General features: G+C 41.7%; 1 protein-coding gene across 1 annotated transcript in view; it reads left to right on the forward strand.

Moving 5' to 3' along the window:
- LOC134587017 (cytochrome b5 reductase 4) overlaps positions 1 to 14703 on the forward strand; it is a 267126-nt gene that overhangs the window by 46976 nt on the left and 205447 nt on the right. Inside the window, exon 4 of the mRNA XM_063443061.1 lies at positions 13591 to 13675. Within this exon, the coding sequence (XP_063299131.1) occupies positions 13591 to 13675 (85 nt within the window). The remainder of the gene's footprint in view (positions 1 to 13590; positions 13676 to 14703) is intronic.

Raw genomic sequence — 14703 nt, forward strand, 5'->3', positions numbered from 1 at the left:
GGGGACATACAACATACAAAGTGGGGACAGACCACATTTTCACTTGTACATACGGCACTTAATGGGTTAAGATTGATACATATTTAACCAGTATGGCTACGATGTTTAATATTTACACATTACGGCACTTTACTTTTCACATATACTGTACGTATTAAGATAAGCTTGGTCTATGCCATATTTCCTTATGCCATACAGTTTTATCCATTCAGGTTACAGTTACTACTAAAAAACCTATACGGATTGTCAGGTTCAATACCATACTACCAGGTACATACACCTGCTCACGTAGTTATTCATCTCTTACCTTCCCTGGAATAGTAATAGTATACTGGCAATTAGAGTTCTAGGGCCCAATAGGTATTACCCACTTTTTTCTCTGCATTATGCTGCGGTTAGTGGTCCCGCGAGGCCAACACCCCGCCTCACACTCGGAGGCATACACCCCTCGGGCCACTCGTGAGCTAGCCGCCTCGCATTGTATCATAGAGAGGACCTCACCTGTCACTCCCCTTCCTATTTTCTGGTTACTGTCACCGAGAGGCCAACATCCTGCCACAACATTCGGTGGCCACACAAAATCCACTCGCGCCAAGCATGCATAGAGCCTCTCAAGCCACTTGGCAAATAGCAGGGCCTCACCAGTCACCAAAAAAAAAAAACACCAAGCCTAATCGTTTCGCCTTACGGCTTAGCTAGCAAGCCAGTACAGGAACCCTGGGTACAAATAATAATTGCAATCTTTATTGTTATTTAAGTATTTCTCAAAAAGATGGTGAAGAATCACCTCTTCCTAACACCCCGGCTAGAATTGATACACCTTCAAGCAGAGGAGATGTTGCTAGTCCAGCAACAATCAGATCCTGGACGATCCCACACATTACCACCGACCTAAGGAGGTGACAAATCCCCCTACCCTGCTACAGCAAGGAAAGCAGAGTTATTCAAACTCCTCCATACATCAACGGACAACACGGAGGCAGGGGAAGGCCCAGCTACATCAACTCAGGTGACACCCAGGCTATGCTAGCCTCACTCATAAACTCATGAGCCAAAAAATTTATGACAGACTGGCAATCTCGAATTGGTCACCACAGCCCACACAAGGCTGGGCCTCACACTACTGTACAACCAGCACCAACCGAAACTCGGTTACCTGGTACAATCAATTCTTATGACACACAAGAAGTTAACCCTGCACGTATGATGTCAGCAAATTGGGGAAGCAAGCATATATATGTATGATGTATCTGTGATGGTCAGATCCAGGGATTCCAGGTAAATCGGGAACTGACCATCCCTTGGTTGGGTTGGCATTTGGAATATGTAAAGATGTTTATTTGTGCAGGTACCCATACAGAAGGGATTTTGTCCCAAACAAATGGACGAGCACTCTCAGGCTCAAGGTACCAGCACCTCTGAACTACCAGAGACCATTGATATGAGTAGTTGCATTGCATATAGACTGTTGCATATATGTTCAAATGGTTCAGGGCACATGACAAACCATGTGTCCCAATACAACTTACAAATAACGTACTCACCATCTGTACACACCAATGCATTTTCAACACTACTGACTCATCACCCTTCCAGACTTGTAGTAGATTTACTAAAGCTCTGGAGCTTCAAAGGGCTCCCATACAGGTATCATAGATACACCTTCAAGGAATATAGCATGCCCTCACTTACAGTCAGCACAACAAAACCATTGGCTGTAAACACACTCATAGCCAAGATTTGCAGAGGGGTCTTCCAATCTCCACCATTTACAGCATGGCACCAAACACAAACACATTGGTATTGTCACAAGGAATCTTCCCTTAAACAAAGACTAACCATAGACTTATTGGCACCACACACCTCCGCTACCCAAAGTCTCAACTCCCTCATACCCTCCGAGGAGTTTCCTTACTATACAACACCATTGATCTACCTTTACAACTATCACTCAAGCATGGGTTGAAGCTTGGTTAAGTAAGACCAATATCATCAACGCAGTAAACGGCTACCATCTACCCTACACACTGGCACTTACATGGCATAAATTGGGCAATCCTTTCCCCGCTCAACTTTCGAGTTACAGATTAGCCTACTATCGATATTCGCAGATACTCTGTGCTGGTTATGATAACATATCCAGAGGTCTTACAGTCATACACTATTTAGAAGACTTCTTGTTGATCAAAGATAACATATTTTTCACTAGAAGCCTCATGGCAGCTTAGTCTGGTTGACCACTTGGGCGTCCCAGTACCCCATAAGAAACAGAAGGCCCAGACACTATCATCACATTACTGGGCATATGACTTGAGTCGGCATCCATACACGCATTCATACACAAGTTACCACAAGACAAATAGGGAACATTCTCAACTACATCAATCACTACCTCCTGCTTAGTACTTACAACTGCAAGGAACTACAATCCCTACCAGGTTACTTAATTTTGCCATGCCAATCATACCACAAGACCACACTTTCACATCCAGAGTACTTTCCCCTTTTTTCCACACTTCCAACATGACAATCAGAGGATGTCCCTAGACACCTCAGCAACAGCAGACCTGCACATGGGGGGGAATGTCTTAACCACTTGGCATGGTAAAAGCATGTTCCTTCCAGGATTGTCTGACACTTCTCCAACCAGATGGTCAGACGCGGCGTCTACCACGGGTTTGGCAGCGATCTACCGGGAACGATTGCTTTGGGGCTGTTGGCCATGGCATCCAGGTTTGGAAATTTTTCCACCACCTCAGCCCCTTTGGGAGATCTACCCCATTGTAGCAGCTGCTGTGGCATGGGGTAAATCATGGTCAGGGTCATCAATCCGTTGTTACTCAGACAACTAGGCACATGTCATATCATCAACAAATGCCACTACTCATCCATAAGGTCATGATATTTCTGGGGAACTCACTTGGTTGGCCACTTATCACATTTCACTTTCATGTACCAGATGGGGGTATACATCCCTGCCGACAATTGTCTCATTTATATTCCAGGCATGTTCATCATACGCTTCCTACAGCTGCCCATACAGTCACGGCCACGCTTTCGTTCCAGAGACAAAATCATGGATTAGACATACTCATGCAGCATAGCATGCACTATCCCACCTAGCACTTTCGTCCCACACTTGTAGAACACATAACACAGCTTTTCACCTGGCTTAAAGAATCTCATTGGACCACGACATAACATTTCTCCTAGGTTTTGCTTCTTTTTGCCACCTTAAACTTAAACTATCTCACACACCATTAATTATATATTTTACAGGCATTCAACAACACAGGATAACCTATGGCCAAAACTACCATAACTTCATGCTATCATACCAGACAAGAATATACTCAGAGGTTTTCAGGAATCCATTACCCCACGTTCCTCTCAGAGATTACCAATAGCCATCCAACTTTTCATCCTTATCGGACCTATTAGATCTACAACCATTCAATTATACTACCAAGTCGGCCATTAACAGCCATGCACATTGCCTTTGATGCCTTTCTCAGGCCTGAGAATCCATTACCATCACCACCACTCAGACAGATCATTGTCTTCAACGATCCCACGTACGTAAACACATATATCATTACCTATTGGCTCTACCACATTCTGAAACGAGTCAACACGGACCAACAGTAGAGATAACATACTATCCTACCCACAACAAATGGTGTCCACTTTCGGTCCTAGATTCCTACCTTCAAAATTCTTCCAGGAATTAAATACTGTAATGCATTTAAGGAAATGTCTGGTTAATTTGTATATATTTGTTGACTGTATTAAATCTTTGATTATTCATTTTTGCCCTCTTTATTTACAGGCCTACCGTATCGTCGGTCTCGGCACACCACAACCGACTTGCTCCCTTTATACTATCCTACGCTTATGCTGGATCCTTACTCCATATACGGATATTTGCCCCTTACACAAATATATATATATATATATATATATATATATATATATATATTCAACCAATATTGATTTTTTTTTTTTTTTACAGCCGATACTGATAATCTGTGAACTTTCAGGCCGATAGCCGATAACTTACCGATATTCTGTACATTTACCATTTGAAAAAAATAAACAATTTCTACACAAATCTACTGTTAACTGAACATGATTATTATTATTTTTGTTTATTAAGGTAAATGCACAAAATATACATGCCAGTCAGAATTTATGTTTTCAAGAATATATATATATTGGATTAGTGTGTGTGTGTATAGTGAATGCAGTGTGTGTGTGTGTGTGTGTGTGTATATAGTGAATGTAATGTGTTTGAGTAGGTATGAAATGTGTGTAAATGGGGGGGGGGGGCATTTTTATTTTTAATATTAATCATTTTTAAATTGATTTTTAGTCCCCCCCCTCCCTGCTTCTTACTTGGCCAGGGAGGGGGGATATGACATTCCCTGGTGGTCCAGTGGCAAGGATTGTGCAGTGGGGGGCCCGCAGCAAGCTCTTACTTACCTTCCCAGCAGCTCCCTCAGCTCCCCTGTCTAAATTTTGTGGCCTGCGTGCCACGCGGAGTGTTGCCATGGTAACCCGTGGCCACGCTCTGACGGCGTGGGACTCACGAGATTTTGACAGGGAGATGCTGGGAAGGTGGTAAGAGCTTTGCTGTGGGCCCTCCTAACTTTGGACAGACTGGACATACCCCATTTTGAATACCGTGGGTTGTCTACTTTTACAAATGGGATGCCAAGATGGGGTTAGTCTTCATTCCTTGGCTACTATACGGTCTCAAAGGCAACATAGGCCCAGCAAACCAATCTGGCATTCAGTGTGCAAACATGGAGAAAGGGAAAGCCGTATATTTGACCCCTGTAAGTTTGCAAAAACTCATAGAAAACCTCATAAAACCTATACATTGGGGACACTGTTGTACTCTGGAGATGTTGCTGAACACATATTGGGGTGTTCTTTGTCAGTAACACATAACAAGAACTGAGAATTCATACCTAAAATACAATGTGAGCTAAAAAAAAACACAAGAAAATTACTACCCAAAAGTCTGACAAAGACTGGTGTAGAATTAGTGCATGGAAAGTGTTAAAATATCACCATGTTAAATACCCTAGGGTGTCTACTTTTCAAAAATATATGGTTTGATGAAGTATATTACATTGGCCAGCTTCAGAAATGTCCCAAATAGGACATGGGTGCATGATGACCATCTGGGAAAATTCCAAGTTGGAAAACTGGAATGTGCACCCTCCAAATAAGGTATTTTAACCCCCAAAGAACCCGACACACATATACATGGGGGGCATCACTGTACTTAGGAGATGTTGCTGAACACATATTGTGGTGTTCTTGGGCAGTAACCCTTAAAGTTCTCCGTACATGTATTTCTAAATTGCTAGGTGTGTCAAAAAAATCACCATTTTTAAAAAAAAAAATGTATTTTAATTTGGCATAGATTGGTGGTAAAAGGTTTATATCTCAGGTTGTCTTACTTAAAAAAAACAAAAACATATACATGTGAAGGTTTATTCAGGGATTACTGTCAGATAGTGTTACAATGTAGAAGCTGGAAGCTTTATGGGTAGATATCTGCATGGGGCAAACGGAGGAAAATCAGTTATTGGTTGGGATACAGTCAGGTCCATAAATATTGGAACATCGACACAATTCTAATCTTTTTGGCTCTATACACCAACACAATGGGTTTGAAATGAAACAAACAAGATGTGCTTGAACTGCAGACTTTCAGCTTTAATTTGAGGCTATTTACATCCAAATCAGGTGAACGGTGTAGGAATTACAACAGTTTGTATATGTGCCTCCCACTTTTTAAGGGACCAAAAGTAATGGGACAGATTAACAGTCATAAATCAAATTTTCACTTTTTAATACATGGTTGCAAATCCCTTGCAGTCAATTACAGCCTGAAGTCTGGAAAGCGTAGACATCACCAGACGCTGGGTTTCATCCCTGGTGATGCTCTGCCAGGCCTCTACTGCAACTGTCTTCAGTTCCTGCTTGTTCTTGGGGCATTTTCCCTTCAGTTTTGTCTTCATCAAGTAAAATGCATGCTCAATCGGATTCGGGTCAGGTGATTGACTTGGCCATTGCATAACATTCCACTTCTTTCCCTTAAACTCTTTGGTTGCTTTTGCAGTATGCTTCGGGCCATTGTCCATCTGCACTGTGAAGCACCGTCCAATGAGTTCTGAAGTATTTGGCTGAATATGAGCAGATAATATTGCCCGAAACACTTCAGAATTCATCCTGCTGCTTTTGTCAGCAGTCACATCATCAATAAATACAAGAGAACCAGTTCCATTGGCAGCCATACATGCCCACGCCATGACACTACCACCACCATGCTTCACTGATGAGGTGGTATGCTTTGGATCATGAGCAGTTCCTTTCCTTCTCCATACTCTTCTCTTCCCATCACTCTGGTACAAGTTGATCTTGGTCTCATCTGTCCATAGGATGTTCCAGAACTGTGAAGGCTTTTTTAGATGTTGTTTGGCAAACTCTAATCTGCCCTTCCTGTTTTTGAGGCTCACCAATGGTTTACATCTTGTGGTGAACCCTCTGTATTCACTCTTGTGAAGTCTTGATTGTTGACTTTGACACACATACACCTACCTCCTGGAGAGTGTTCTTGATCTGGCCAACTGTTGTGAAGGGTGTTTTCTTCACCAGGAAAATAATTCTTCAGTCATCCACCACTGTTGTTTTCTGTGGTCTTCTGGGTCTTTTGGTGTTGCTGAGCTCACCGGTGTGTTCTTTCTTTTTAAGGATGTTCCAAACAGTTGATTTGGCCACACCTAATGTTTGCTATCTATCTGATGGGTTTGTTTTGTTTTTTCAGCCTAATGATGGCTTGCTTTACTGATAGTGACAGCTCTTTGGATCTCATATTGAGAGTTGACAGCAACAGATTCCAAATGCAAATAGCACACTTGAAATGAACTATGGAGCTTTTATCTGCTCCTTGTAAATGGGATAATGAGGGAATAACATACACCTGGCCATGGAACAGCTGAGCAGCCAATTGTCCCATTACTTTTGGTCCCTTAAAAAGTGGGAGGCACATATAAAAACTGTTGTAATCCCTACACCGTTCACCTGATTTGGATTTAAATACCCTCAAATTAAAGCTGAAAGTCTGCAGTTAAAGCACACCTAATGTAAATATTAATGAGGAAGAACAGCTATTAGAGCAAATTAGGAAAGCTGCAAATCTGGGTAACACGTTAATTATTGGAGATTTTAATTACCCGGACATAAATTTGGGATAGAATGACTAGTACTTCAGCAAGGGGGATCAGTTTTTTGAATGTGTTAAATGACACCTTCATGTCACAACTGGTACAAGCACCAACTAGAAAGCATGCTTGTCTGGATCTCGTTATAACAAACAATGTTGATCTTTTGACCAACATTCAAGTATGGTTGCATTTGGGAAATGCTGATCACAATATGGTTATTTTTTTTAAATAAACTCCAAAAAAGCAAAAGCACCTATACTAAAACGTATTTAACCCCTTAAGGACCAAACTTCTGGAATAAAAGGGAATCATGACATGTCACACACGTCATGTGTCCTTAAGGGGTTAAAAGCTCTTTTCAATAACATTAGGGCAGCGCTACAACATATCTACTGGCATAAACTCCTTAGTTAAAAAAAACCCAGGATAAATTGAAACTATTCAGACAAATATTAGAAAGGTACATTTCTCCGTACGTACCATTGGGTAATAAATATAAAAAAATAATAATTGAAACCAATGTAGCTTAGTAGAGAAGTAAAACAAGAGATTAAAAGTAAGAAAAGGTCATTTAAAGCATTTAAATTGGACAATTCAGAGGCATCCTCTATAAGACATACGGAAACAAGTAATACTTGCAAAAAGGTAATTAAAGTAGCTAAACTAGAAAATGAGTAATTGATAGGAAAATAATGCAAAACCAACCCCAACGTTTTTACATCAATTACATCAATTCAATTTACATCAATTCTAAAAAAACAAAAAATGAAAGTGTAGGTACACTGGAAACAGATATGGATCTGTTAGTTAATGAAGCCTAGAAAAAGGCAGAAATTTTAAAGAACTATTTTTCTTCAGTATATATTAATGAAGATCCTATGGCAAGGGATATGCAAATGATTGCTGCTAAGGTGCTACAGCAGTTAAAGGGACACTGTAGGCACCCAGACCACTTCTGCTCATTGGAGTGGTCTGGGTGCCAACTCCCACTACCCTTAACCCTGCAAGTGTAATTATTGCAGTTTTTCATAAACTGCAATATTTACATTGCAGGGTTAACTCCACCTCTAGTGGCTGTCTATTAGACAGCCACTAGAGGTCACTTCCTGGGTTCTAGCACAGGTTTCCTGTGCTAGAGCGTCGCTGGACGTCCTCACGCTGTGTGAGGACCTCCAGCGTCGCTCAAAACCCCATAGGAAAGCATTGAAATGATTTTTCAATGCTTTCCTATGGGGGGACGTAATGCGCATGCGCGGAATTTCCGCGCATGCGCATTAGGTCTCCTCGGCCGGTGAGCGAGATCAGTCTCGCCCACCGGCCGATGTAATCACTAGGAGGAGCGTCGCGGAGGCGGAGACAGCGGCGAGGGACATCGCCGCTGTCCCAGGTAAGTCACTGAAGGGGTTTTCACCCCTTCAGTAACCGGGGATTGGTGGGTGGGAGGGAGAGGGACCCTCCAGTGCCAGAAAAACGGATCGTTTTTCTGGCACTGGAGTTTCCCTTTAAAGACAATTCATGTAAATAAAGCTCTGGGGCCGGACTGTATTCACCACGAGTATTTAAGGAGCTAAGTGGGGAAAAAAGTGAACCTCTGTATTTAATCTTTCAAGATTCTTTTGTTTCAGGTATTGTACCAGAGGATTGGAGGAAGGCAAATGTTGTTCCTATATTTAAAAAGGGTTCAAAATACTTGCCTGGAAATTATAGACCTGTGAGCTTAACTTCTGTGACTGGGAAAATATTTGAAGGGCTATTAAGGGATAATATTCAGGAATTCATTGGGAAGAACTTTGTTATTCGCAATAATCAGAATGTAAAGTAATACAATGTGAGCAGGATATTGCTTTGCTGCAGAGGGTAGATGGATTGGGGTACTGGGCACTAAAATGGCAGATTAAATGTATTGTAGAGAAATGCAAAGTTATGCACTGCGGGGTCAAGAATGCACAAGTAACTTACACCCTAAATGGTAGTGAAATAGGGAAAACCACAAACGAATAGGATTTGGTAATTGTTATAGACAACAAATTAGGCAGCAATATGCAATATCAATCTGCAGGTTTTGTCATGTATAAATAGGGGCATAAATTCTCAGGATGAAAATATAATTTTCCTCTTTATAAATTGCTGGTAATACCACACCTTGAATATGCTGTGCAATTTTGGGCACCTGTTCTAAAGAAGGATATCATGGCACTACAAAAAGTGCAGAGACAAGCTAAAAAATTGATGAAAGGAATGGAGCATTTTAGTTATGACGATAGGTTAAAAAATGTAAATCTCTTTAGTTTGGAAAAACGGGGCCTCAGAGGGGATATGATAACATTATACAAATATATTCGGTCCCAGTACAAACCATTATCTGGAAATCTATTCATAAACAGGGCTATACACAGGGCACAAGGCCATGCATTAAGGCTGGAAGAAAGATTTCATCTAAGGCAAAGAAAAGTTTTTTTTACAGTAAGCGCAATAAGGATATGGAATTCTCTGTCTGAAGAGGTGGTTTTATCAGTCCATACAGATGTTTAAACAGCAATTGGATAAACAGGGATATAATTTATAATTAGTGGGGAAATAGCTGCTTGATCCAAGGAGATATCTGACTACTATTTTGGGGTCAAGAAGGAAGTTTTTCCTAGTTTGTTGCAAAATTGGAAGCGCTTCAGACTCGTTTTTTTTTTTTGCCTTCTTTTGGATCAACAGCAAAAACATATGTGAGGAAGGCTGAACTTGATGGACACAAGTCTCTTTTCAGTTATGTAAGTATGTAATGTAACTTGCGTTAATTTTGGAAAAAAAATATTTGGAAACAGCAAAGTGCTACTTGTACTTATAGCTCTATAACTTTCCAAAAAAAAGCCAAGAACATGTTAACATTGGGTCCATCTGTTGTTTTATGAATAACCCTGATAGAGTAGATGGAGCGACTGTAATCCTTATACCCAAGCAAGTGATAGAGAAGGAGGTAAACTGTAGATGGAAAGTATCTGAGAGGTGTTTACAAATATCACATATAACATGAAATGAAACCGCATATTGTGATCCGTAAGAAAAATTAAGGAGAACAGATAATAAGGTTGTCCGCATATGCAGAAACCCTACATTCAGAAGGGTCTGCACTAGGGATAAGTATCTGGGCACAAGCGGATTGGTAAAGAGCTGTGATGGCAGTATTGAAACTACTTGGAAATTTTAAATGGATTAACAGCGCAAATAAAAATAGCCACTCAATCTTATCGTTAATGTGAAATGTAAGCTTGTTTTGGATGTCAAGCACATATGATAGCTGCAATTAAAAAAAAAAAAAAAAAACAAGCACAAAAGCATTGCACTAGTTTTGTAGTTTTGTATTTACCCAATTTTAATATTAACACTTTTTGCATTTGAAAAATTATTGCACTAGTTAAGTACATGTAAAGTACATTAAAATAGCATCAATTTGTTCACCTGTTAATATATATAGTCGGAATTATGGAAATGTCAGCCCAGTTTGCATTGTATGCTAAATAGACATGCAATCTTCAAGAAAACATAATTCAAAGTAATGAGAAAGATCCTTCATGTTTTAGTGCATGGCGGAATTGAGTCCAGTTAAGAGTAAAGTATTCGCATTTAAAACCTGTCCAATAGGTATGCAACAAAACCTCTGAGATTTCTTGCTCCCCCGTGTGATCATGATATTGTAGGATGATCTTTGTGCTAATATGGCTAGAAGCAGGATTCAGACATGGTATGGTGGCATTTGTGCCGAATTGGGGAGAATGTGTAATTTAGGCTTCTCTTTCTACTAGATAAAGATTTAATATTTTTGGATTTTTAAAGAATAATAAATATCAAATAGTATGTACATAAACATATATATCCGATGCGGCGCGCGAGGGAGCTGAAGAGGAAGCACTCAGGGGAGAGTGCTCCCTCTCGCGCCCGCCAGCCTGCCTGCCCGGTGACCGGCTGCCCAGGAGCCCTGCAGCACCACTGGACCCCAGGGAATCCCCTCAGCACTCCAAAAGCTGATCCCTCATATTGTGGTTTTTCAAATGTTAGTCTTTTGGGGCTGAGCTTGACTGCCATGCGGAGCAGCCGCATGCACCCAGAGCTCCAACCAAGCCGCCTACTTGGTGCCTACTTGGGAACGGGACAGAGACACTACCGGTGCTCCAGAGGCGCTAGCCGAGGCAGGTCCGACTTGCGGCCTAGCAGTTGATGCAGGGCTGGGGACGCGGCTGGTCCTCCAGTCCCGAAGTCCTGCAGACGCAGAACCTCTCCCCCCCCGCCCCCCCCCTTTGGACTGTTGGGGGTCATCACGGTCCACTATGGCAGCCCCGCAAGCCCGAACACCTGCACGCAAACCCCGCTCACCTAAGATGGCGGGCAGCGCCGGAAGACCCCTGTCAGAAACACGGCCCCGCACTCCGCTGCGGCAGGCTGCTAGGGGGCCGAGACAGACCCTGTACAATGGTGGTAGCTGGAAAGGTCAGTGGAAACATCACACAGCCATAACCCTGAGGGAAACAGCGTAGGAGAGAGAGCCCCACGACAAGCAGTGGCAAGAGGCCCTACTCCGAGTAACCTGGCGACACCCTGTTCCGACCTCATCCTAGCCTCCACCAGGGACTAAAAGACCCAACCTCCAGAACCGGCAAAGACCTACCTGGCATGAACTGACCCTGGGACTAACACTACCCGGAGAGCACACACCACTCCTTACCCAGCCGCAACCCCCATGCCATATATCACCTCTACCCGCGCTGACGGGAGCCACCTGACGAGTAGCTGACTCTGAACGACGGTGCTGTGGTTACCACACTCATTTGGGACTCTAACTCCACACAACTCCTATCACGCATGAGTACCAAGCATGTTTATAGTAATTCATTATTTCCTGCTTAGCCACAGCGCACTTGGTCTGCTGAAGCTAGGACCTGCTGTCTAGTCTAACGAGCATAGTGCATGATATACTCTTAGTTTTACAAGCATTTGCCTAGTTTAAAAGCCTGTTATTCAACCTAATTAAGCAAGATTACCAATATGTCTAGATTACAAGCGACGACGACTCTATACACACACTTGAGATATGTTGGATAAGCATGTGACCCTGCTACTTTACTTAACTTAACTTTAAAAATGTGTGCAGTACTTTTCTATGCCATAAGCCTGTTAAACGCTGTTCCTCACCCTTGTTATTGCTGTTGTGGCACAACAAGCGTCTGTATTAATTAAATGCACCACAAAAATAAAGAATTTTTTTTAAAAAATGGTTTAACCGTAAGAAGGAGCCAGTGGGCATGGGACACATTAGAGTGTTGTTTTATCCTTGGAATGGAATGTTTGGCCCTTGTCTCCGCTTTCCTCTGCTCACTTTTTAATGTTCAATAAAACTGCTTAAAGGACCACTATAGTGCCAGGAAAACATACTCGTGTTCCTGGCACTATAGTGCCATGAGGGTGGGCTCTAGGGGGTGGAAGCGGTTAAACTTACCTCTTTCTCCAGCGCCTGGCGGGGAGCTCTCCTCCTCCTCTCCTCCTCTTCGGCTGAATGCGCATGCACGGCAAGAGCCGCGCGCGCATTCAACCAGTCTCATAGGAAAGCATTTACAATGCTTTCCTATGGACGCTGGCGTCTTCTCACTGTGATTTTCACAGTGAGAAGCACGCAAGCGCCTCTAGCGACTGTCAACGAGACAGCCACTAGAGGCTGGATTAACCCTAATATAAACATAGCAGTTTCTCTGAAACTGCTATGTTTATTAAAAAAAGGGTAAAAGCTAGCTGGACCTGGAACCCAGACCACTTCATTAAGCTGAAGTGGTCTGGGTGCCTAGAGTGGTCCTTTAATTTACTGCTGGGAAGGGATGAAAGATTATACAATGTGTATGTACTACTGATTGCACAGACAGCATGACGGCCACTTTAAATCTCTTTTATTTCCTCCTACTTTCACTTTCTAATCCTGAGGAGCAATAAGTGAAAGTCCTTTATTTCCAAACACTCACACCACTTAACGGCTGGCAGCAATTTAAAATAAAGGTTAAGAACGTCTATTTGTTGGCACAGTTACCTAACAGATTGATCAACGAGACAGCCACTAGAGGCTGGATTAACCCTAATATAAACATAGCAGTTTCTCTGAAACTGCTATGTTTATTAAAAAAAGGGTTAATCCTAGCTGGACCAGGCACCCAGACAACTTCATTAAGCTGAAGTGGTCTGGGTGCCTATAGTGGTCCTTTAATTTAATCCACAACAAAACTTCAGACAGTCAGAGAAAAATAACAAAGACATGTCTGTCTGTACCAAAAAAGTTACTTTTAGATAAAGTGTTAATGTCTATTTTTTTTTCTGACAGACTCATCGCTGGGTGAATTATGATTCCATGCTTAAAGAATGTCTCATTGGAAGAATGGCTGTAAAACCGATTTCTATATCCAAAGGTATGTTTTTCTTTGATTTCGACACCATTAATCTTTAAAATTAACCTTGCCCTCATAATCTGACTTTATTTTGGTTACAGTTTTATCATTTTATTTTCCTTTGAAAAGGCAGTGTTTACATTAAAATACCTGTAGGGACAAAAGTTGTTCTTGTGAAGTATAGCCATTTTTCCAGGACAGCTAATTTGACCGTAAGTTTGAAATCCACTTTGGATACTCACTTTAGTAAATAAACTTGCTAGACATGTTAAATCCAGAGCTGCTAGGGTTAAAAAGTGCAGATGAAACACTGGCTGCTTAATTATATATATCTGACAAGCATTAGGTTACATACAGATAACGTGCATTTAATGATCAGTCACCTATGTATCTTTGAAAACTGCCTGTTCGTCTTCATTGTGTGTTGGCAGGGGCTAAAATCACTTTTCAAAGATTCTGTGTACAACCTGGTAAAATTGTTATTGGACACTGCATGTTAGGTGTGCTTAAGGAACTCTTACATCATGCACACTGGTACTCTTACTGGTCTAATGGGGAAAGTTGAATAGAGGCTGCATGGTTAAAGGTACACTTTAAAGGAACACTTTGTTAGGAATACCCCACCCCCGTGGCGGTCAAATATCCCTTGAATTCACTTGGGCGCTGGTTCCGTCTCTGCCTCCTCCTGAGGAGAAACGCAATGTGCATGTGCGGCCAGTGGCGCATGTGTATTAGGCCTTCCCCATGGGAAAGCATTGAATAAATGCTTTCCTATTGGGATTGGGACACTGGGTGTCGTCATGTTATGGGCAAATGCAAATATTACAAGTTTTAGAATGAAATTTTGTATTTCTTAAACTGTGTACTTTGTCTTTAAGAGATATTGCAAATTGACAAGGTGTTAGAAATGGAACATGTTTTTCATAGACGATTCTTTAAGCAATAACCTAATATGTTTGCGCCATTTTGTCCCAGACGAATTACAATAACAATAATGCATAAACAAGCTTCAAGGCTATGCTACGACTCTTTCAGTACACAATATACTG

Source organism: Pelobates fuscus, chromosome 2 (assembly GCF_036172605.1).
Source record: "Pelobates fuscus isolate aPelFus1 chromosome 2, aPelFus1.pri, whole genome shotgun sequence".
Lineage (NCBI taxonomy): Eukaryota > Metazoa > Chordata > Amphibia > Anura > Pelobatidae > Pelobates > Pelobates fuscus.